Raw genomic sequence first — 24969 nt, forward strand, 5'->3', positions numbered from 1 at the left:
TGAATAATGGTATGAACCTGAACGGATCTTGATGTGAAACTGGTTTTCCAAAGATGTGACGTGGCTGCTGAGGATGAATTCCGAGGTGGATCAGGTGAAATTATTTGCAGATATTTAAAAGAAATGTTTCCAATCCTATAACGGATGGTGCGACAAATAAAAAAAACATCCTGAAGGCAAGAAAATGAAATGTTTTTCAACGACTTGTCACCATCGAGTCTTTCACCTCAAACACATCCAGAGTTTGCACCTAATTTCCTTTAGGGTTAATGACGTATAAGGTTTTCGCCGCATGATATTCTATAAAATGTGCGTCATCAGGCAAGGTTTGCATGATGGAAATAAATATAGAAATACTTTGAAATTGTATACAGGACTATAATATAACTAAAAATGGGCAGAAAGTAAATTTAAATAGATTTAGAGTAATTTTAAAGACTGTCACACCACATGATATTTTGACACTTTGAATAACAGAATAAATTACAGAAGTGATTTTATGAGCACATATATAATAAGTTGTAACTGTTTTGTTTCCTTTTAATGTCAAGTCATTGACCCTTTAATGAAGATGATTGAGTTTAAACACTGTGGGGATTTTCCTCCTTACCTTCAAAATCAAATGTGTGCTTGACCTTCTTTATATTGTCACGATAGGTTTGATATTTTAGACTCAGTTCTGTGGCATAGTCTACGTATAAAATAACATTTGTAACTGTTATTGTATTTACAGCTTTGAAACCCATGTCAGTGTTCCTTGATTTATAGTACTTTAAAAATAGCACCTCTCGAGGAGTTTGTGATGAGAGGTATTTACTGTACAAAACAAGTGATTGAATTCAAATCTAACTTATATGTTCGTCTAAAGAAAGTCAAATTCACCATGTCTGTCTCTGTGCATGCATTCTCATTCTAATTAGAGTTTAAAGATTGATAGAAAATAGTATCACAAGTGATAAAGTCATCGGCAGACATTCCTGCTTTGGAAATGTGCACGTCTTACAAGGTCGAGCTTGCTCTCTGCTGTCTGCTCTGACAAGTCAATAAAACCCACTGGTATGCTGAACATTTTTGGAAGGTTAAATAGATATGAGGCTGCCATGGAATTTGATCAGGCAGAGAGCCAGGCTTTCCAACAGCAGCAGCAGCAGCAGCACCCCATTTCAGTGAGCACACCTCCACTTGAGGAAAGGTTTTACTGACTGGCATCAGCAGCTCGTGCTTCATATTTTTTGCAAAACACTAGAAGCAATGAAATGAAAGTGGAAAACCTAATTTAAAAAGAATAACAAAGAGGTGTCAGTGACAGGGCAGGAGAGTGGGAAGCAGGTGAGACTCTTAACACACTGGAAACCAGTAGAGAACCTCCTGTGTGTTTAGGTTTGATCCACGCACACACCAAGTTTTCATCTGATTGCACAAGATAAATGGTGTAATTCTTTCATACCGTGAGTGAAAAGGTTAATCTTCTGCATTTATAATCTTGAATCCCAACCAATCAGATACCATAAAACACTGCATTCAATCAGTTCCATCCATTCATTTAATATTTCACAGCTAAATTTCCACTCTTTTGACAGGCTCAGGCTTCAGATGGAAAATATGCTTCATCGGCACTTGAGCTGTTGGTAACCCGACAGAAGAACAACAAAATATAGCAATAACACATTAAGGAGTAAAAAGATGCAACAAAGTTGAGACAAAAAAAGACACACAACAGGGTACAGATTAATTTTTGCTGGCGGAGGTCTCAGGGTGGGGTAATGGCTGGGTGCGTTGGGTCTTGGCTCTTGGAGTTCACTCGTGGGTGCTCGGGGGATGGGTGGGTACCACTGTTTGGCATGTTTAGTGTGATGTCTTATCATATTTAATCAATAACTCCTTGTCCTTTGTTCTCTTTTTCTCTTTCCCCCAGTAGGGTGTCACACAACCTTCTCTTTATATATATATATATATATATATATATATATATATATATATATAAAACTAAGCAACAAAATACATTTATTTGTTTATTTTAATTTAATTTTATTTTTGTTTTGCAAAAGTGAAACATGAATAGCTGTCACAAAAAATAAAATAAATAAATGATTATATATATAGTGTTAATCTTTGATAGCATATGAAGACGAGTAAATAAGATTATCTTAATGTTATTATTTTTTGTATGATGTACAGTAGGGGAAATATAGGGCATTCTGTTTATTGATGCTCATTGTCTTTACTTTTAATCTGTAGCAAGTCTTCAGAGGTGCTAATAGTAAAATGTGTACTTAAATTAATTGTTTTTTTAATTTTTTTAATTTAATCTAATGATTAAGATGAAATAAGTTAAATTAAATTCTGAGGGCAACAAAGTAAACTATCAAGAGTTATGCACAGAAAAGCCCAATTTGTAAACTATATACTGTATATGAAGAAATTATCTAATCATGGCAACTCTTTCGGTTATGTGAGTGATATTCGTTTCACGGTGCCAAAGAAAAGATCTAATATCTTTTATATGACATAAAAGGCAACGTCATCCACTGTTGCTGTATCTCAGGATAATTATCACCCTTGTATATCATGTTTTTCCTTGTAATTATGTGAAGATTCAAAGGCTTCACAGGCAAGCCATAAACAGTCGGGTACCATCACCATCTAACAAAATTTTCTCTGAGGACTGGGGCCTATTAATTGTCAGGATATAATTACACTCACAATACCCAGAGGGCTTGTCTCGTTCGGTCCTCTCTGAGCTGCAGCTCCAAACTATAATTACAGAATGTAATCACACAGGTATGGACCTCCAGGATTTATTCTTCAACCTGACTGACGGTTGATTGAGACGACATCAGTGACTGGAATCCAGGCATGCAATGTTTATGATCTGGCACGTGTTCAGCAGCCTCATGCAGTGACACCATAGGCAGGCAGAGAAGCAAACAGCCAGAGTTCACAGTTCACACACACAAGCACCACATGTACGGCAGCTTCTGCTAATTTGATGATGATGACGTGCGTGCTTGAATGTGAGTACTTTTCTTGAGTGGCGTGCATTGCATAAGTCTGTTTGTGTGCATATGTATTCCACCCTCCTGGGCCATTCTGCCAATGTTAACAAGTGATCTCATTCCATTATGTCTGATCTCTTTCAGATGCAATTTAATTAACGTGTTCCTCACCTCCTTGTTCACAATCTCTCTCCATGAAAAGCGCTTGATTTCTCTCCTTGACAGAGGAGCTGAAGACCGGCCAGGCAATAGTATAAAGTACCTGTATGCTAAAAGGTGGTTGTTAATGATTTCCAAGTAAAAAGTGATTTATCACTGAGCTTAAACAACATTTTTGTGGTGAGCGCTGTGGGTTTAAGCAAGAATCAGGAGAGTAAGTAACCATTAAGATCCGTGTGATGGTTATGTCTTACAGAGGGAAAGGCCTGGGTTCAATTCCCAGGCAGGTCATCTTTCTTTGTGCAGTTTGTACATGTTCTCCCTGAGCTAGTGTAGGATTTGAAATCTGCATCATGACATACATGCACTTATCTTCTAATTAACCTACATTTGTAACTACTTCTCCTTGAGGACTTTAGTTTTGTGGTTTATTGTTACGTTTGACCTCCTGGAAATTGTTGGAATAAAGGAAAGTACACAGTCAGCAGCGTTTTTCCTGACAGTCAAACAATGATTCATGGGTAGTGAATTTATGGCCTAAAAACATCTCCCTCATCACTCCATCACCCCCTGCCTGGACAATTTATTCAGGGCAGGTTGGATCTGTGGGTTTTCCCTTTTGACACCATATTGTGCAGCTTCAGCCCAAACCTCAGATTCATCACTGTTGAACGTATCATCAGAAATAAAGTTATGAACCATCGGAAAATAACTTGGTAGAGGGCAATTGATTGATTTTAACAGAGAATTCAAGAAGATAAGAACCATGGGAAACATTTTGTTTGAGGTTTTATACATATTACACTGTCTACACTATCTGTCATTAGCGTGAATAAGGTGTCATGAAGGCTGTCATTAAGTGTCGTTCGCTAAATTATGACACCTTTGGAGCTATGTTGGTATTTTTTGGGTTAGGTGGAGGGATCTAGTGTGGGGTTAGGGGTGAGGGTAACAAACAACACTTAATGACAGCCTTTATGACACTTTATTCATGCTAATGACAGGTGTCATGTCATAATAATGACAGCATATCGTCAGCCTTTATGTATAAAACTTCAAATAAAGTGTTACCCAACCATGCAACTCACTAAACTTTGATGACATTTTTGCTCAATCCTTTGATCTTCAGCCAGTGACCTGGGCTTTGATCTTTGCAGTAAATCTACCAGTGATTAAAGAAATGTCCACCTGCATGCAAGGAGTTTAGGTAAATTATCCCCAGTTAGTCTGAGTGCACTATTAATTACAAATAAAGCCCTGTAAAGGTTCATCTTCTTAAGACTGTTGAGTCAAACAAACTGGGTAAGCTGTTTTTCTCCTTGTGGGGTTGCATCATGAAGGAAAGAACACAGCTACAGTGAGCAGGGGAAGGGGTTATGGGAACAATGACACATCATGTATCATCTTACACGTCCCAGCGCTGCTCTGCTTTGGACAGCAGAAACGATTGAGTAACAACTTACCATAAAAACCACTCCCGACAACGTCACATCATCTAAATATGATGTGTGTGTGTGTACGCCTCATGTTTGTCCCTCAGCTCGCATTGACTGAACGTACTACATCACCGCAGCCCCACTGGATCACTTTAAATAAGATAGATCTGATAGCAATGGCGTCACATTTAGTGCATTTATCAGGGTTACATGACATCATCCACTCATTTTCCCTGAATAATGGGAAGAGTAGTGCATGGAGAATTTTACTACTGCTGTTTTCCATGTAATGTACAAGGTCACATTTTTCACATCCAAAATTTTGTGATTATTATTTTTTTTTTCCACATTTAAAGAGAAACAAACAACCCACATTTGTACATCAAATTTAATTCAACAATTATAACTTTTACACTTTAGAGTACAACCATTATAAGGCACAAAGGGGAAAAAAAAACATTTAAATACATAAGTAAAAATATAAAAGTTTTTGACAGCATTAGTAAATAAATGTGCGTTACATTTGTATGTTTACACCTGCATGGCATTGTGGCATTGAAAGAGTTTTTGCCGACTTTTTACTCTGCGGTGACGGCATGCTGGTTCTAAATGGGTTTTTCTTTTTAGTGCAGGTGGGAGTTTGTATTTTACCAATCCCAGTGTCACACACAAACACAATAATGGCCTTAAACATGCCAGTTGGTCAGATGCCAGGCTAACTTCTATTCTGGTTTATCATTGGAAGATCCAGCTGGTCTTCTGCAGCCTTGTGACAACACTCACTGGTGATCCTTATTCCTAAATGTGTTGTTGAGTTCAAAAAGCTACAAAATTATCTTGACGGTATCACAGAAATAAAAAAAATTTTTTACGCAATAAACCCTGAGGTCGAGAAAAGTTCTCACCCCTTTCCTTTCTTACCCTCCACACTCATTTACTTCCATGCATAAGCCACACACATACATTAGCACAAAGACTGGTCACCATCATACTGTATGTACATGACTCACCTCCTGTTGCGATACACAACTGAACTCTCAAAACCTCATTTTACACATTCAGACCGTTTCTTGACTCTGGAGATGATTAATCATCAGGAACACTATTAACAAATATGCACAAATAGCCAGAGCAGCAGCACAAAGCCATCGGAAAACAAAAGTCATGATGTCAGAAGATCAGCGAGAATGTTTTGCACCAAACGCTGCTCATTCCTGTTTGCAGTTAACATTTACATCGATACAACTTATTAACTCAAGGACACAGAGATTGTTGGCAAATTGGGGGAAAAGCTGCGATCTATAATACATTATTACATCCATCCATCCAATAAAACAGGACTTTTCCACTTCCAATGACAAGGATAAGACACAGAAACAAACACATTCCCACACTTTGGTATTTTAGTGTCGCAATCAATTTTTTTTTGCGGACGGGTCACATAAAACATGTAAAAAACTATAGATTAGAGATTAGACTATAGAATATGAACTCATAGAACATGAGTTTTTTGGCTGGGAGGAAACACATGAATCAAATAACTTGCAAGTATTAAAAAAAAAACTGCATCGTTCTTCCTCAGCCACTCTGAAAATCTATCATCCAAAGTATAGAAGTTACTGATATCGGTAAGTAGCACGCCTGTCAATGGCCACTCTCTAGCATGGGCTGCTACAGTACGTCACTAGTCCTCCTTTGCTGTCGCTTTAGTCGAGAGCATTCATTGTAATGTGTTGTATGCACATATTGTATGGAAACAGTTAGTTACAGTATGATAAAGGCATCTGTGGTGTTACACTTCTACAATGTTTTTTTTTTTTTTTTTTTTGGACAAGAACTAAAGCTCAGAAGGCGTATGGTCCAACAATGATGGTGAGCCGCAGCACTGAGCTAGAGCGGTAGGACATGGTCATATGGTGAGTGACCATCTCCAGGTCCACCACGTACTCCCGGGGGCCTGTCAATGGCTTGGTGAGCACCAGCATCGCACTCAGATTGCTGGAACGCTGGGGAAAAAAAACAAACAAACAGAATTTTATGTGTAAAGTGGAAAAAGGGACACATTTGGCATTTAATGTGCAGCCAAATCCAAACGCTTTACTTCAACTTACCCGAAGGAAAAACTCTCCTGCCTCATTTCCAGATTTAATCCTGAAGGTGTTGTGTGTGTTAGGGTATATGTTGGTAGCCTGAATCTGGAAGACATCTGCTGGCACGGCCCGGTCACCCTGGATGCTCATGTATTTGTAGACAATTGACGGCGGGAGACTCTGACAGTCAGTTTGAGACCGACAGATGCAGCGACTGTGAAACAAATGACAATCAGGACGTTTTGCAGATGTGTCTGAGCAAAACCTTGAATAAATCGCTTCTACTGACTTTTCAGAGGATTGGACGTAAGGTGTCTCGCAGGGATTTCTTGGATAGCAACGGAAGCCTCCATAATAGTTCCAGCACATTTCATCATCTTGGCAATCATGGGTCCCTGTTTCACACTCATTTGTATCTATGGCGCAAGAACAAGAGAGAGAGAGTACCAGTAAATTATCAAGAAACAGATGACTGTGTTTCGGAAACACACATTTTTTTATGAAACTGAGCTGTAAAAGCCAAATCAGAAGTAGGGGTGTGGTTATTGTGGATTTTCCGGGTTACATGAGCATTCCCAGCAGCTGTACAAAATAATGTGATGGAGCAAAAAAAAAAGGGGAAGCCTGGAGATCTTTAGTTGAGGAAACCCCACGTAGCACTAACTCCATTCCAGCATTTCTTCTTCTTGCAGAAACATAAAAATAGCATGGGGCTTTAGAAAAGTCCTCCCGAAAACAACTTATTTTATTCAACAATTTAAGACTACTGTTTTAAAATGCACACCTGACTGAACAAAAATACCAATTATCGCCTTTGAAGCCAACATACTGCAATGAAATTCACACAGATGCTTAGCAGGGCCAAATGACATGTTGCAAAGTCTGATTTTTCTATTTTTCATTGGACAAAAAAAAAAAAGCCTTAAGTGAGAGACATAGAGATTGTTGTGTGGAAACAGTGGACCCGGCATGAACTGATAATGATTGAAAAATGATTGATGAAAGCAGCAGGCCTGGGAGGATTACAGTACCTTGACACAACCTGTTCCCTTGAAGCTGATATCCTTGTGGACACTCACAGAAATAACTCCCAGGGCTGTTTACGCACTGGTACTGGCACATGTAGCTGGATAAGCTACATTCATCTATGTCTGAACAGAAATAATAAGCATAATTATTTATCTTTTTTACAGTATACTTAATAGGTGTACACATAAATGTGCGTGTGTGCGCGTGTGTGAGTGTGTGCTCGCCCACCTTTGCATGAGACCAAGTCTGTATCCAACTCGTAGCCATGTTCACACTGACAGAGGAAGGAGCCAATCAGGTTGTAGCAGTTTTGCTGACATGGGCTTTGCATTTCACATTCATTCACATCTGGAACAAAGCAGATGTTGCACACAAACATACGATACGGTACAAAAATATTAGTGTGACTGTGATATTTATATTGTTCTACATTGTCATGATGGAAAAAAATGTATATCTACACAGCTTAGATTAGAAAGATTAGGGTAAAACTGTCTCTCACATGCAAAATGGAACAAGAAAGAGTTAAAGAATATTATACTCTGTGGCAACTAATATTTGAATGTGAATGTATTTTTTTTTTTGTATCTTTCATGACAATCATTTGGATATATCACCTGTTCTTCACCGGCAGGGTTTGAATTTCACGTTCAGTATTTGATTGAATTGGAAAATCAAGTAATGAAAGTATTCTCAGTACTTATTGTGATAAGTACAGTCAGATTTGGGTGTCATTGTCTCTTATATGGAAGTCAAAGGTCTGTGCTAAGAAAATCAAAAGGAATTGCATGAAAGTGTAACACAGAAAGGGGCTTTATTGTATATTATACATGAATATTTAGTATACAGTAAAGTCCAATGGGACATAAATGCCAAGTGCACATGACAACACTTCTATTTTTCATTTATTTAATTTAAAAAAAAAAAAAAACCCACATGCTTTTTTTGGGTCTACTTTCCAACCATACAGTGTTTTGGGAGTATTAAAAATGCTATATTTGAAAAACTGCTCCTAACACTGAGGTGCTGTTTCCATGAACAGCTAAAACAATACTTTGTGAGACCAAGTATTATTATTACACAAGCTCACCCAGCTTTTCTGTCAGCAACCAAAACACAATAAAAAAAAATACTAGGAAACAGATCTCGGTAATTAAAACTATTTTGTTCACCTGCTTTAATGGCTTGAAACATGATTTCCAAACAAAATTAAATTTAAAAATTGACAACTAATTCAAAGTACATAAGTATATCTACCTCTACATTTGTGTTGCATTTTGGTAGCAAGGCTATACATCCAGGCTTGGGCTATTTTAAAACAGTGTTTTTGTCATTTCTGTGTGAATGTGGGAAGTTCTGCAAACAATTAAATTGTGAAGCAGGAACAGAAAATATGTACAGTTGAGTTATTTGAGGGCTTATTTTATTAAAAAAAATTATATTTGTAAAAATGGCACCCACACCTATGTCAGAGTGCTCCTTTATTAATACAATCCTTTATTAATTATAAATGCAAACGTAAATAATAGGGGGGTAAACATTTACATCCTATATTATTTGAAGCCATTGTTATTATTAGTTGTGGAATTTTATGAATTCCCAAACAAACATTTTTTTTATTTTATTTCTATTTTTTATGATTGACATGAGCAACAATTTGAGCATATTTTGCATTCAAAATAAAAAATAAATGACCATAGAGACAATGACTAAAAGTCACTGTCGTGAGTCATGTTTTCAATGGGTGGTGTAGCTAAACAGAAGTTAATCTAAGTAAAAACGGGGCAGTTTTGCAGCAACAAAAACACTGAGGCACAATGTTTTCGTAATTCCTTGTTAAGACTCACAGATGCCCGTTCATGCATAAGTTCACACATCTTTTCACTGACTCACCAACACAGCTGTGGTTGTTGCTGGCCAGCTTGTGACCTGCGCTGCACTCACAGTAGTAGGAGCCCAGTGTGTTCACACATCTGTGCATGCAGTAATGACCCAGAACGCACTCGTCCCTGTCTACAGGTGGGACATGGGTAAATGTACAATTCAATCTCAGTAAAAAAAAAACAAAAAAAAAAAAAAACACTTTATTAAAAGCATCTTCAGGACGTAATCATGTGTTTTTTGTCTCATACCAATGCAGCGATCTCCACTCTTCTGGTACCCAGGTGGACACTGGCATGTGTAGGAACCTATGGTGTTTTGGCAGCTCTGTTCAGGTCCGCAGGTGTATCTGCCTGTTGCGCATTCATCGATGTCTGCAATAAATACACAATAACACTAAGAGAAGCTGTGCTAAAAGGAAAGTCCTACCCTGTGCAGGGACATGTGGTATACAACATATCTGCAATGTATGAGCTCTGTGATGTGTGAGCTGTGATATCTAACATCCATCACGTCACACGCGTGAACATAAACACCCATGTTCACCCAAGAAAGAAGGTCAGTAACTAAAAAGGGCTTCTCGGTCAAAGGGGAACATTAGGTTATATCTTGTTCAAACACATAAATGTGAATATGCATGTGTGTAAACAGAAAAGTAAAAGAAACACTTGCGCTCCCAAAAAACAACCATTTATCCAAAATAAACCTAAGATATCTAAATTCAACATTAAGATGAAATGAGATTATTCGTATTAAGGAGGAGACAAAACTCAATAAACCACAGTTTAAGAGGAGAATTTGAAGCTTTAAAACAGAACCCCAATGTTGATTTGTCCAGAGCCAAAATGCTTTTTTAAACTATAACCCCCCCCCCCACACACACACACACACACACTGCAGATATGCCAAGAGTGAACACTCTCATCCCAGAGGCCCACCAGCAGTCCTCCTGGGTGGTCTGACTAAACCCGTTGTATGTGCAAACAGCCAGTGGGCATCATTTTAACTATATGACATTTATCCTCATTACCGCACGCAGGGAAGGAGAGGGTACCATTACTGCCTTGATTTTTGACACGTGTGGAACTTAACAATGTTTGTGAAAAGCAGAATAAAAGCACTGCTTGATCCTCCAAGAGGCATGCTTTCCATTAAGACACGAGACAAACAAATCATACCTACATATCAATAATGATCAACTTTTAGCGCCATGTTATTGTTTTATTTAATGTGATGAAAGCTGGAGTGAATCTTGTTCTTTCCTGACTGTTCTTGAAGTCATCATTGTTTTCCAACCTTGGGTTAGCCTGGAATTTAAAAGGGGTCGCCTGAAAAAAAATTTAATTATTAAATGATCAAATCTATATATTCTTATTTATTAATCTATATACTGTATATATTAAATTCTTATATCAATTATTTGAGCACTACAAGATGACTTTTGTTGTAACAAGCATTATATAAACAAATGTGCATTTAATTGAATCAATATTTAATTAATTTTATACACAATTTTAAACAACTGCATGTATTGTATATTTTCACTTTCTCAAATATAAATCTTGTTCAAATTAAAATGCTGGTGCAATTTGTCACTAATCTTGGCTACTCCGTATATTTAACTCAGTATAACATACATGATCAAAAACGAATTACAGTACAAACTTTGTACCTTATTATCCTAATACTTCATTCATAACTAGGGATGTAAAGATTAATCATGAGGCAGTTAAAAATTGATTCAAAGGTGTCACATCGATACTCTGAAATTGAATCGCAGTACTTTAAAAAAAAAAAAAAGATTTATTTATTTATTAATTTTTTTGCAAAAGGCGCTGTCTATTTAGAATTTGAAATTCAGGACGCACCACTGTGTTTTAAATCAGAAGCGTGGAAGCATTTTAGCTTCCCCAAGACAACATGAAAGAAGTGAGAAAGAAAGAACATCCGACGTAAGAGAGAAACTAGAGAGAGAGAATGAAAGCCAAAGTTTGTTTATTTATATTATTTCTTTGATATGGGATTTGTTTTAAAGTTCAATTGTTAAGGCACAAAATACATTTTCAGTTGCACTTTTAAAAATGAACCATTATGCAGTTTTGCATAGTTTACTGTAAATTAATAGGCTTCTTCTTTATTTGTACTATTTGTTTATTTATTTCATTCAGGATTTATTTTTAATTAAATTGCATTGTTTTGCATAGTTTATTCTTTTGACAATGAAAGATAAAAGAAAATAGTACTGTATTTTTATTTTTATTTTCGAAGAAAAAAAAAAAAAAACATTTTTCAGTCATCATTTGCCTACAGTCTCATTTTGTAAAATAAATCGTGAGAGAATCGTATCGTGAACCCAGTATCGTGAATCGAATCGCATCGGGAGTTGAGTGAATGGTTACATCCCTATTCCTAACCCACGATCCCTGCACTCCAGCGCGTCACACAGCGAGCCCGCATTTTCACGATTCGTCTTTTCATTCCTTAAGGGAAGAAAAACAAAGATGCACTCAGCTTCATGAGGGCACAGTGACAGGAAGAACTTGTGAAGGACAAAAGCTGCAGGCTTATCTAAAGGTGCACCAGGAGAAGGAGATAACAGGTGCAAACTGTATAAAAAGATGAATGCCAAGACGTGGCTTGTTCCTCTCATGGTCCGCTTAGTAAAGGACAACGATAAAAGCAGTGTTGCTCTGATGTTACTTGAAAGCTATCTTTGAAGAATATATATATATATATATATATATATGCAAACAAGAAAGACCTGACACTTGGATTTCAGTCGCATCACAAAAAAAAAAGCCTTGGCTCAACTTCACAAGATGTCTGTGGCATCAAAACAGTGTGTATGACTACGTAAGGTGTGTGTGTGTGTGTGTGTGTCAGGACATGTGTCTGATTTACAGATTAGATGGTCTTCCACTTGGCTGGCGATGCCTTGTGTGTGTGTGTGTGTGTGTGTGTTAAATTAATCAGAAAGTTGTCCTGACCAAAGCAAAGGGCTATTAAAGGGACGGGGATGTGGGCTTGGAAAAAAAAACAAGCAAATATATAGAGAGATGAGGGAATTAAAACAGGTGTTGCCTTACAGACACCTGAAGTGTTGAGGCTCGAGGGTAACGGTGGATAAAAATGATTTGCGTCGTATGGAGAAATAAAAAATTCAATGCATCGTGATGAAATTTTGAAGGATTTCAACCACAAACATGTCAAACATCTATTTATTTAAAAATGAGAACAAACTAAGAAAAAAGCTACTAAAAACGGTCATTTAAAACAAAACAGGTGGCCATATTTTTGGATTTCCTGAGAACATCAGGAAGCATGAGCTGAGTAAAATTAACGTCCTAAGAAATTAAAATGCGTGGGATATATTACTAACATGAGAACCCATGTTATCCTGTTTTATTCAGAGTGGCACCACAATGAAAATAGGCTGCTTAGTTAAGAATTGATTTGATGCCCCTGCAGGTAGGAAATAACCCATGCTGTGGCTGCTCTTATTCTAAAATACCACCATGTAAAAGACAGGTGCACGTTTCAGTTTCAGACACTGGTGGTTACAGCGACCGATGGCAAAACCAGTGACGACTTACCAATGGTGATGCAGGCCACATTATGTGGGTCAGTCAGGTAGAATCTGCTAAAATTGATACATAGCTGTGCAACGCAGGACACTAGGAGGGGGACACCAGATGCCTTCAAGAAACTAAGATTAGTTTCTGAACAATTTGAGCCCATTTTTGCTTATTTTTACCATTTTTCTGCAACTACCCCAAAAATTGCAATATTTTAATTTATTTTGATCACTTTTTCTTGCCATTTATGCTCCTTTTAATGCATTTTTGCAACATTACTCCAATTCCTGCCACTTCTCCATCAAATTTCATTGCCCTTTCTGCACATTTCTTCCACTTTTAAGACATTTCTGCACTTATAAACCCTTTCCACCACTGACCCTTTATTTAACCTCTTTTCACCATATTTCATGCTTATTTTTTTGCCAATTTAACCTCATTTACGGTTTGTCAGGCCCATTATTTGCCAGTTGAAACTAATTGTTCAAACAACTTTGAACCCTTTTTGCCACTTTTTCTGGCCACTCCATTTTGCAACTTTTAACGAATTTCTGTGGTTTTTAAAATCCAATTTCTCCACCTTTTCCACCATTTTTGGTCACTTTCAACCCATTTTCTTTCTGATTAAAATAACGATTTACATCTTTAAGATGACTACAAACTACGGCACAAATAATAATAAACTTCCTGGATAACAGTTGATATTATTAAGGTTTCCAAGCTTTCCAACCAGTGTATTGTGGAACAGGCTCCACATGAATGGAGTGTATAACAATATTAATTCACGAGTGGATTGAAACACGTGCAAAACAAGAAGAATCACTGAAGTGTTTCTGAGACAGGAAACATAAAGGTGTTTTAACACTTTTTCAAATTAAAAGTCAAAAGGCCTGTTCACATCACCTATTGTGATGTGAACTATTGTAATGCAAACTGTATAGTAGAGCTTGTAAAATAAATGATGCTGGAAAGTTAGATTCATCTTCTCTGCGGTGCTCAAAGACTCTAAATAAAAGCACATGTGCTGAACGCGGTCCAGCAGTTCATTCACGGGAATATCTTGTGGTAACTGCTACTTTGTCACTAAACCTTTAAAAAGCTGCCAACACAAAGTAATGTGCGTGTGTGCTGGTGGGTGTGGGGGGGGGGAGAATATCCCACACTAGAAGGCTCTGAGGTCCAATAAAGTCTCCGCAGTTGCCACATGCAGTCAGTATAGTTTACACAGGAAAACAGAGTTTACTGCAACAAGCCCATCAAATGTGATGATGTGTTGGAGTGAGAAGAAGTGACTCGTTTCTCTGGGGGTCATCATTTTTTTTTTTTTTTTTTTTTTTTTTTTTCCAGAACTTACTTAACATAGCTTATACAAGTTTCTTCCAAGAAGGAACTATTTCTTACATTACAGGGAAAGATAAGGCAGCTCGGGAGAGGGATGGAAGATGTGATGGAGAGAACGAGGGAGGGAAGGGCAAGAAGAGCAACAAAAAAAGGTCTTTTTCAGATTTGAAGTTAGATTTATGGACATGTGTGCTTATGTGTTGTCAGAGTTAAAGACTCCTTGCTTTTTGGGGAGATTAATTCTAAATGCTTTGTGGGAGCTGGGGGAGGAATAGGAATAGCCTCAGCTTGAAGAATGCGCGTGTGCGTGTGTGTGTGTGTGTGTGTGTGTGTGTGTGTGTGTGTGTGTGTGTGCGTGCTTCGTAGGTTCTAAATGTACTTTTAAGACTTATTTGAACCAAAACCCACTTGCATTTTTTTTAATTCTGGATCCAAGCTGTGCAACAAGTAAAAATAGCAACCGACAACTTCAAGACAGACTTACGTTGGTTTGACTTTTTAATCAGTCCAAACTTAATGCGTAAGGATGTAAAACCAAATAAATAAACACATTTTGGCTAGGGATGTTAGCTTTTTGCCAATATCCAATATGCCAATACTGTCGAACACTAAATTTCTGATTTCCAATATTAACCGATATTGATATAAACAAAGACCCCGTACAACCCCAGACCATATATTAGATCTCCATAAAAACAACAGGTAAAGCCTAGTTTGATGCATCAAAGTATATTGTATGTATTATACAAATAAGCATCTGTGCCAAACATAAATACTTATTCAACCTGTGTTTGATTTATTTTTTAAATTTTATTTATGACTATATATATTTTTAAGTATTTTAATCTTTCTGTTGTGTGATTTATTGACAGCTGCCAACAAGACTTTGTTATATTCTCTTATCAGTGCAATGACAATAAAGCTTCGCTTCTATTCTATTCTATTCTATTCTATTCTATTCTATTCTATTCTATTCCAACTTCAGTAATGGAAATAGTGCCAGATTCCTTTTTAATGTCCAAACATTCCATATCGGGAGAAAAACCAATACCCATGTCGATCGATATTACATTTTAAGCCAATACAATCGATAATATCGCCCATCTCTAACTTTGGGATTTCATTATTTGTTTTCATATTAGTGCGGAAAGTAATACTAACAAGAAGACATAGTCAACAACATCCCCTGCCAGATTAGTTGTCATTATAACTCACAACCTGTTCCTAAATGTCCTAAATCTAAGAACTTAGATGTATACATAAGAAAATATTATCACATCAGAATATAAAATTACGATCTTAAACGTCTGTAAGAAAAGCTGTCCCCATTGAAGATACCTCGAACAGAGTAAAAAAAACCTAACCACACACCAAATTTGGTTTTCCTATGTTAAACGCTTTATGAGAAAAGTTGTCCCCTTTAACACGGACGAACGCACGGAGCTCAAACCTACTGTATATCCCCCTTCCACAATAGAAGAACTGTAACTTTATTTTTTTATAAATTACTTTTAAAAACACTAACTGTGAGAAAGACTGCTTTAGAGAACAAAGCAAGGTCAAAACACAACGCTTATGTTTGTGTCTTTGTACAGAAAGTGTATCCATAACCTGAACATTTTACATCAGATATCATTGCTGTTGTTTTTTTATATGAACTTTTGTGATGGAATGGATCCAAAGAAGATTTCCCTGCTGTAAGCCAACTTCTTGGAGTATTTTATAAATCAACACTTTCGGTTGTAGAGTCGCATCACGTCAACATGAGATCTGTGATGTCAGGAGTCCATTAAATCGTACAATCCTAAATTTATCAGCATGCTCAACAGGATCCTCTATCCTAAAACAAAATCACAAAAACAAGAAAATCAGTTAAAGTATGTTTCCTGTATTCTCCAGCCTCTCATCAGCCTCATTGTTCCAGAGGAACAGGAGTTGATGTCATGCTGACACTCACTAACTGATTTGTAACTTTGTTCCAGGCTCTTCCAAAGACGTTTTTGAAAATCCATCCAGTGTGCCAGCTACATTCCTGACAGACAATATTCCTTCCTGACTCACCAAAAGCTCAAAAGAAACAAATAAGGCAGAAACTTTCCTGCCTAATAAAATCAGCCCTATGCAAGCATGACAACACCAGAAGCGGCAAACAAGGACAGCGAAAACAAGCTCAGGAATGGAAAAAAAAAAACGAAAGTGAAAAAAACATTAGCACTAATTTTTTTCAACACTGTTTCCTACAAATCTATGTGAACACTTGGAAAAAAAAAAAGTAGGCCACGGGTAAAAAGTCAAAAAATGGAAAAAGTTTAAAAAAAAAAAAAAAGCAGGATAACATGCATAATTGTGCTGCAATCAAAGAGTAAATGCATTCAATAGCCTTTGTAAAAAAAGAAATCTAAGCTTTAGTAACACACTATGTCATTGGCAATCCTCTGTATATAGCATTGTGTAATAGCATTTTCATTAACATCATCTGTTTCTATGTGTTAATACTTTTTATAGTTAACATTTGACGAGGTCATTTGCAAAAGCATATAACTTTTTTTGTTTATTTTTTTTATAAATATACAGTATATGAGGTTTTTATAAGTATATCATTTAGTTAAGTCTAATTAAAGTTGAGTGGCTTTTGGGAGGTGATATCCTCTCTTTGGTCAAAGCCAATCAACTTTGATTTGACACATGTCACCTGAACTAAATTATGCAAAAATCACATTTTTGAAAATTTTTAAAATAATCAGTACAGTAATCTGCTTCTGCAAAACATCTCTTCATTGCCTTCTTCTAAAGGTTTGCTGGTAGAGGGCTCCAGCACATTTTGCATGCATGCCTTCATTCCTTCAATCCTGTGCCTTTTTTATTCAATATGGACATTCCAATGCAACCAAACATGCATGTTTTTAAATTGCAGGAAGAAGTCGGAGCACACAAACCTGTGCAAACGGGGGGACATTCAAGAAAGGTGCCAGACCTCCTGATTGAACAAGTTATAAAAATTAGATCACATCCAAAAAAAAAAAAAAAAAAAAAAAAAAAAAAGATCACATCCAAGAAAGCATCAAGTTTTTTAAAAATTACAGGTATTTTTTCCAGGGGTTTGACTCTCCAGGTGCTACGAGCTGGACGGTGAAATCATAGAGTACAGAGACAACTTCAAACTGCACCAAAAGAATGACGAGTGTAAGCTGGTGGAAGAGAGGAGCTTATCGGGTAATGCTAGGCTTTGACAGGGACACAGGGGAACGTCGAGTGGCTTAGATAGAGCAACGTTTTATGTTTTGCTGGAGATTTTCCTGCTTCTTCCTGACAGTTTTATATAAAACCCTCTGTTTCTCAACTGTTAAAGTCCTCCTGAGTTGTCATCTGACGTTAAGTTTCCGAATCTGTGTTGTTCATCTCTGATCCAATGTTCACTGAGAAAAAAAACAAAAAAAAAAAAAACAGAAAACTTAACACGCAAAGGAATTTCCTGACAGTTCGCGCATCCACGCATCTTTTTCCGTGTGTGGAGAGGAACAGACTTGCGGCTGGGGCTTGTTCGTTCAAATGCTAATGTCAAGATGAGACAACTGAAGCTAAGCGATATTAACTGTAAAGGTCAAATCATAAAAAGCCTGCTGGCGCTATCGTGCCTTGCTTTGCAGCCACCGGGCTTCCTCTGCTTGTTCTGCTCGCTGCATTCCTGCTCCTCGCAGATCGATCCAACGCTTATCTGTCAAGGTGATGAGTAATTTCTACCATCACAAAAGATGGGAGCAAACGGGAAAAAAACAAACCATTGCTAACATTCCAGAGATATTCCTCCCAAGTGCATTGCATCTGTGCGGAAAAATGTTATTGCATGTGCCCGGCCTTGTTCGGAAAAGTAAACAAGTGCTCTGTCACACTAAGCCTTTCTCCAACATACATAGGAACGATTTGCAGCCACTGCAGGTGAGGGGCATCTATAGACACAGCTGAAATTAGCCAGACATGTAGGTGGTTATAAGGTTCACATGACCTCAAAAAACCAGACAGGTAAAGAGGAATGGCGTGTCTTTTCATGCCCAATATTACAGCGCGTGAGTGTCTAATTTAGAAATAAGAGATAAAAAGGAGGACGCTCAATCACGTAAACTCAAGACTTGAAATAAGACTATCTTAACCGCAAAGTGTAAAACATGGCATGTAAATCATCATCTGCAGCAAACATGTAATGCCTAAAGTAAGGATGTTCATGATTAAATTTTTAACCATTAACAAGGACTTTGACCTATTATTTTATTTTTTAATTTAGCTAATTGTGTCATACTCAGTGTGCACATTTTTAAAACCAGGCTCCAATATGACACGGAAATACCTTACACGCATGTTTTGGGACAATATCATGCATTCATAGGCTGTTTTACCCCTGAACACAGGTGACTGAATGTTTAGTAAATGTATCAAACAGACGAATCTCGCCATAACCAAACGGTTGCGTGGGATTTTGTGCAAAACATGAGGGTGATTCACCGGGTGACTAGTTAAAGTTTGGCAGTGGCTATCCGTACGGTTGCCGCATCAATATACCAACATTCTATCTGTACGCAGCGCCCCCCATTGGTCAGTTTAGGTCACGTGACCAAGACTAAACCTAACCGCAAACCGAACCCTGACCCTAAAAATTGTTGCGATATTGGGTTATAACCTAACCATAACCCTAACCCTAAGACTCTACGAACGTGTACTTTGGTAAACATACCAATAGCACCGAGGGTTGTCCGTACAGCAGCCGTAAGAATAGACACTTTCTTAAAGGTTTCACAATCATCAAATGGCAAAATAAATGAATCAATCCCATTCCTAAGGTATTTTTTCCATAAAAACAACTGGTCGTGCTTCAACACAGCTTGTTATCACAGTGTGTCGTCACTGCAAGGCAGCGTCATCATCATTGTCTGCTTTAAACATGCTAAAGCCTCGGTATTCTGCTGAGTTTCCTCAAACATCCACTTTCCGTATTAACAGCTTTCTGTGTGCATGTTTTATGGTATTTTTTTCTTGCTTTTACTCACGTTTAGGTCTATGTCAGAGCTGCGACTTTGATTGGAATTTGGCATCTGAAGCATATGTAACAGTAACCCTATTTAGCATGTTTGGCAAGGTTTTTTTTCAGAAGTTTAATAGCCAGTGAAGTCATTAAAGTAAGGAAATCTGGACATTAAACTTGAATGTCTTTTTGAGGCTTTTGCTTTGCCTCAAACTGAACTGGTGTTTGAAAATTCCTTGTGTAAAACGTGACATGGAAAAATGCAGAAATTGGTATACAAAGCTTAGAAGATGCAGTGATGCCAGAGTTTTTCGATTGTGTGGCTGTATTTTTTCATTAAATAAAAAGCGATCTCACTTGTGCTGAAAAAGAGTTTTAATATGCATACACATAACAACAACAGGTCCCTTCACTTGTTGGCATCATTTGGTCCTCAAGTGGGATGGGGGGTCATGGAAATGTGAGGGCTAACTCACTTTTTTCACCACCTTATCTCTCTTAAATACAGGAAGAGTGCATTTAAGGTGATAATCATTTGTTTTGTCCAACCGATGCGTCGCAAACACATCAGATCAAGTCAAAGGCTATACAACGCGATATAACGGACACTAAAAATGGAACTGCTCCGCGATATAATGGATACTAAAAATGGAACCGCTCTGCAATATAACGGATTCTAAAAATGGAACTGCTGGTTCTACACTGTTGCTGCCCACTGCTCCTCTGGAAGGGGTTAAATGCAGAGAACACCTTTTGTGTATGTAGCTCGCATGCCTTTAGCTCCAGGAAAGTGGGCATGTATGTTTACTGTGGAGGCCGGCCAGCAGCAGGCACTTCCTGGAGGGGGCGGTTCAGACTTTTGTGATGTCACAAAAGTCAGACCGCTCGTTTTTCAGAAGAGGGCAGAGCAGCAGCTCAGAGAGCACGATTAGTGACAATTTGCTCAGAGATGCAGGAAGGAAGCCCAATAACACTTTGGGGGTGTTTTTGATAAGGAATTGTAACAAGGTTAAAAGCTCAAAAAAGTGGATTTAGCATGATATCGGCCCTTTAAGGGCTTCATTGTTCTCTTTGCAAACGAATATGAGGACAAAAAAAAGGAGTTTCTTTTGCTTTAATCAGCACAAAAATGAGTTTGTCTGAAGGAAAACTGCCCCTATTTTCTCACTCTATTTAACTGATGTCTCAGTAAGCCACTAAAACATCCCTGCAGCTGCACAGCGATGGCTCAACATGGCACATCTGTGGTTATTTAGTCAGTGTCAGCCTTTCATCTTCCCCTTTGCCCTACCTGACGCTACACTTTAGGTTTACCCCGCATTGATGAGTTAGCATGAAAGGAGCCTGATGCAAGCGATATTTGATACACTGAGGTCTCCCCCACTGAAAGCTAATGGGAATTCCTTTTCGTAGGAACCCAAAAACATCAAAAACGGCAATTCTATGTCCAAGAACAATTGGCTCATTGTTGCACGTTGGAGATAATGAAAAAGTGCGGCACTAGAGGCTGATGTAAACAAAGATTATATCTCTCTCGCAGCAGAAATACACGCCCAGCTGTAGGCACGAGGCGCCGTCCATTTCATACACCGCCCTTTTCCACGCTGACAGCCCATCGTTGTTTGGTCGTAACACTGAAACAGCACACCAGTGAATAAGAATCACAGCCATGCCAGCTTTGCTTATGTGGTTCCTTCAACTGATACGCTGCCATGTTTTACACCCTAATAAAAACCTAATTGGGTCCCAATTCAGTGCACACATAAAGCACTTCACACATATCACTGCCCCAGGTGTAAAATCTCATTTGTTACATTCACTGCAGCTCTGTGACCGCAAAACCCCTCACCACACAGCCGCTCACCGCAGGCCACTAACTATTGGCAAGAGGAGCTACAAACCATACCAATGAACACATGCACTGTGTTTTGTACTGTAATACAGTGCATTTGTAGGGATAACTCAGCAAAGTCACGCTCAACCCAAAAACCTCAGCAATCGCTCACAAAACATGAGGAGAAACTTAAAGGCTGCAGGGAAATCTCCTTTGTATAATAGCTCAGTGGCACATTGCAGACATAAGGTGAAAGTAATGGATTACAAGTACTCACGTTACTGTAATTGAGTTGCTTTTATGGGTACTTGTACTTTTTGAGTATATTTGTAAATCAGTGATTTTACTTGTACTTAAGTACGCTTTAAAAGAAGTAATTTGTTACATTTCTACCACCAACCTTTACTGAGTAATTTAATATTTTTTTGTTTTAAAATGATAATTGTGAAACTATACAAAAAAATTACCAGACAACATTCAAATGCATCACATCATAACTGACCAATCAGATTAAATGTAATGCCAAAACAACATTGAATGGAGGTTATTTTCTCAGTTTTAGAGTTCATAAATGTAGCTATACTTGTACTTTTTTTTTTTTTTTTTAAAATTGCATGGAATTTATTGGTGTTATTTTATTAAACAATTGTACATTTTGACAAACCCTTTATTTTATACTTTACTTTATTTGTTTATTTGGAGAGGACAGTGCCCATTAATGAACACCAGTACAATACTTTGTGTAAATGTGCCAGATTTAGCCATAAGCATCCGTAGTCCTCATACATTTAATACAGTGACAATAAAAGATACAGACATGGACATAATATGCACACGGACATGGACATAATTTATAACTTATTTACAACCAACCAAAGCAAGTTCTTTATGAAAAAAAACTTCTATGGATTATCACATGACTAATTTGCTTTTGGAACAGATCAGATGGCTTTGTGGAAAATAAATTGAGTTCCAATTGTGCAAGATTTTGTCTCTTATACATGAGATGTTTACTGTATGTCAAGATTTATTACCAAAAAATAAACATGGGGGGTGAAAGTAACTAGTAACTTTGAGTATTATTTAATTGAGCTACTTTTTACTTGTACTTTGAGTATTTTATGTATGACTTACTTGCACTTAAACAGTAGACAATATCAGTACTCTTTACGCCTCTGGTAAAGCCACAGTTGAGCTCACCACAACATTACTGGCAAAATGCTTGATTCAACCATGAAGCACAACAAGAAACTGAAATCTGTCCCAGAAACACCAAGCTTACAAGCAGGTGAAGAAGAGTTTAGAAAACATGACACGAGGGTGAGAAAAAGCAAAAATGGGCTTGCAACACATCTGGCAGCGACGCATATTTGAGCTGTGGATGAGTGTCAGACAGATGGATGAACAGTTCACCTTTGGGGCGTTGCTTACTGAAGCTCTAAAGTTGTTAGCAAAGTAATTACTGAATACCTGCGAGAGACACATTCTTAGAGGCGGCACGCAGCTTCTGGCCAAGTACGATGAAGACATACGACTAATACTGGGAAGATTGGAAAAAAAAAAAAGCCAATATGCAGCAATACACATAGACAAGAGTTTGGGGATGAAATTAACTAAACTTATTCCCAGAGCTGCTACTATAGATCTCATTATGGGCACAACTTCCTGTGTGATAGAGCAGATAGCCATTAGTGAGGTATTTGCCACAATAGCATAAAAAACAAAGAGTTCTTGATTCAAAAAGTGGTTATGATTGTTTAAAACTAATATTAGCAATTTCTTTACATTTTAAAAGTCAACAGCAGTACAAGTGAAAGTCTAAAAGCAGAAAAAGCAACATAGAGAGTTGAATGGTTTGTTTGTTTAATATCTTAAAGTCTACTTTTTTATTTGGATTTGAATTTTTTTATCATTGACGAGGTTGCACCCATAATCAAGAAGTAGCATAACCAGTAACAAGGTCTCTAAAAATGTTAAAGTCAGACTTTCAACACACAACTCTGCCTTTCACAAACGTAATGGTCATTTTCAGCATGTGATGTTTACATTGTATGAAATAAATACTTTTTTTCATTCTAAGTTTAAAGGACAACCCTTGAGGGGACAAATTTACCTCTGCAGACATTCTGCTCATCTGTCGAGAATCCCAGTGCACATCGGATGGTCCGGGTCACTGTGGACCTGCCGCTGTGCCCACCTGAAGCCCCCGGTGTGAGCTGGGGAGTGTTTGGAGGAAGAGCAGGAACAGGTGGGATGGGGTCACTCTGGGTCAGCTGCTCTCCCTCCTTACTGATGTAGATGACAGCACTCTTTGGTAGGCAGAGGTATCCGCCAAAGTGGTTGATGCACTGCATGCCTCCTTTGCAGGCGTCATTGAGCAAGGCACATTCATCGATGTCTGACAAGACGGAGAGAAAGAAAGAAAAAAAAATGGTTTACACAAATGTAGATAATATCATCATTAGTTACATAGATTGAACGAGTCTCACCTTTACACTGCTCTCTGCTTCCGTCATACTCGTACCCCTCTGTACACTGTGAGACAAACAAAAACAGACCTAGGTTCTCTCCAATATATATATATATATATTAAAAAAAAACACGTATTACAGCCACTCTGCTTGTTTAAATAAGCACTCAGCATCTTTCACTCACTGTGTATGAGATGGGCTCCTCAGCTTCCTGGGATAGAACATGAGTGAAAAGGGCACAGAGACACACGCAGATCCCCAGCATGTCGACCAAACCTCGGAGAGACACTGCAACGAGACGCACAGGAGTCTGCTGCTGAATCCCCTTTGCTTACAAGATTAATACCAGTTATTACATCACTGATGGCATTGCCTGACGAGTCCCAACATCTCCCGCTGTTGGCTTGATGTTTATGTTGGCACGGGTCCATGTGAAGCTGAGGTTTGGACTAAGTGAAGTGGGTTTTTTTTTTTTTTTTTTTTTTTTTTCTGTGCGTAACGCGCGTAAAGATCGTGCGTAAACACGTTCCCGTGTGCCAAACGGGGTCAGGAGTCAGCCAGCTGTTCTGAGCAACAGGTAATTACCAACATAAATTGCTTAACATGTAAAATATCATCACACAGCATGCAGAATTAACGAAAAATATGGGGATTTATGTTTTTAAATTGCTTCTTTATCCATTGCGCAGCCTCGGTAACGGATGCAGAAACAACAGAAAACAAGTGCACTATTTGGATGTGATGAGAATAAGCAGGTATTTTACTATGCCGTCCTACCTGCAATCACCTGTAGATATCCGTCTCCTCTAAAGCTCCCTGTACTGGTGCGTGACGCGGACTGGGCCGGTGTGTTGCAGCGGGCGGATGTTAAATGTTTGGTGCTTGCAGCACTTGTGATGAACTTGCAGTTAGTACAGTATGACACAGTGATGGTGGAGGGGAGGGGGCGGTGTATGTGCAGGTGGAGCTGTAGGGCTTTCTCTTCTCTCATCGGAACACTGTTGCATTAGCAGGCGCCAGTGGCTCCCTCTATGGACTAAAAACTGTCTAATTCCCCTGATAATTAATTTCATCATAGTTTACATTTCCTGCGTCGTTTATCTAATGACAACAACTCACACAATTATTCCAAGTCCAATTAAA

At 38.0% G+C, this 24969-nt stretch overlaps 1 protein-coding gene across 1 annotated transcript; it reads right to left on the reverse strand.

Annotated features, from left to right (window-relative positions):
- Positions 1–6315: 6315 nt before the first annotated feature.
- efemp1 (EGF containing fibulin extracellular matrix protein 1) lies at positions 6316–24738 on the reverse strand. Its single transcript, XM_028469542.1, has 11 exons — positions 24604–24738; positions 24011–24114; positions 23845–23890; positions 23469–23753; positions 9843–9965; positions 9604–9723; positions 7939–8058; positions 7713–7832; positions 6971–7097; positions 6703–6895; positions 6316–6597 (listed from the first exon to the last, which is right to left on the reverse strand). Exons 2-11 carry the CDS (start codon positions 24089–24091, stop codon positions 6436–6438), a joined length of 1377 nt encoding a protein of 458 aa, XP_028325343.1. The 5' UTR covers positions 24092–24114; positions 24604–24738; the 3' UTR covers positions 6316–6435.
- Positions 24739–24969: the final 231 nt, after the last annotated feature.

This window comes from Gouania willdenowi, chromosome 15, assembly GCF_900634775.1.
Source record: "Gouania willdenowi chromosome 15, fGouWil2.1, whole genome shotgun sequence".
Taxonomy (NCBI): Eukaryota; Metazoa; Chordata; class Actinopteri; order Blenniiformes; family Gobiesocidae; genus Gouania; species Gouania willdenowi.

Bases quoted from the DNA above. Each gene is read 5' to 3' on its own strand.
- efemp1 (XM_028469542.1), bottom strand. From the start codon at position 24,091: ATGCTGGGGATCTGCGTGTGTCTCTGTGCCCTTTTCACTCATGTTCTA. The intron at 9,724-9,842 runs GTATGAGACAAA...TCCCACCTGTAG, and splicing joins GAGTGGAGATCGCTGCATTG to ACAGGGACGAGTGCGTTCTG. The intron at 8,059-9,603 runs GTGAGTCAGTGA...GCTTTGTTCCAG, and splicing joins CAACAACCACAGCTGTGTTG to ATGTGAATGAATGTGAAATG.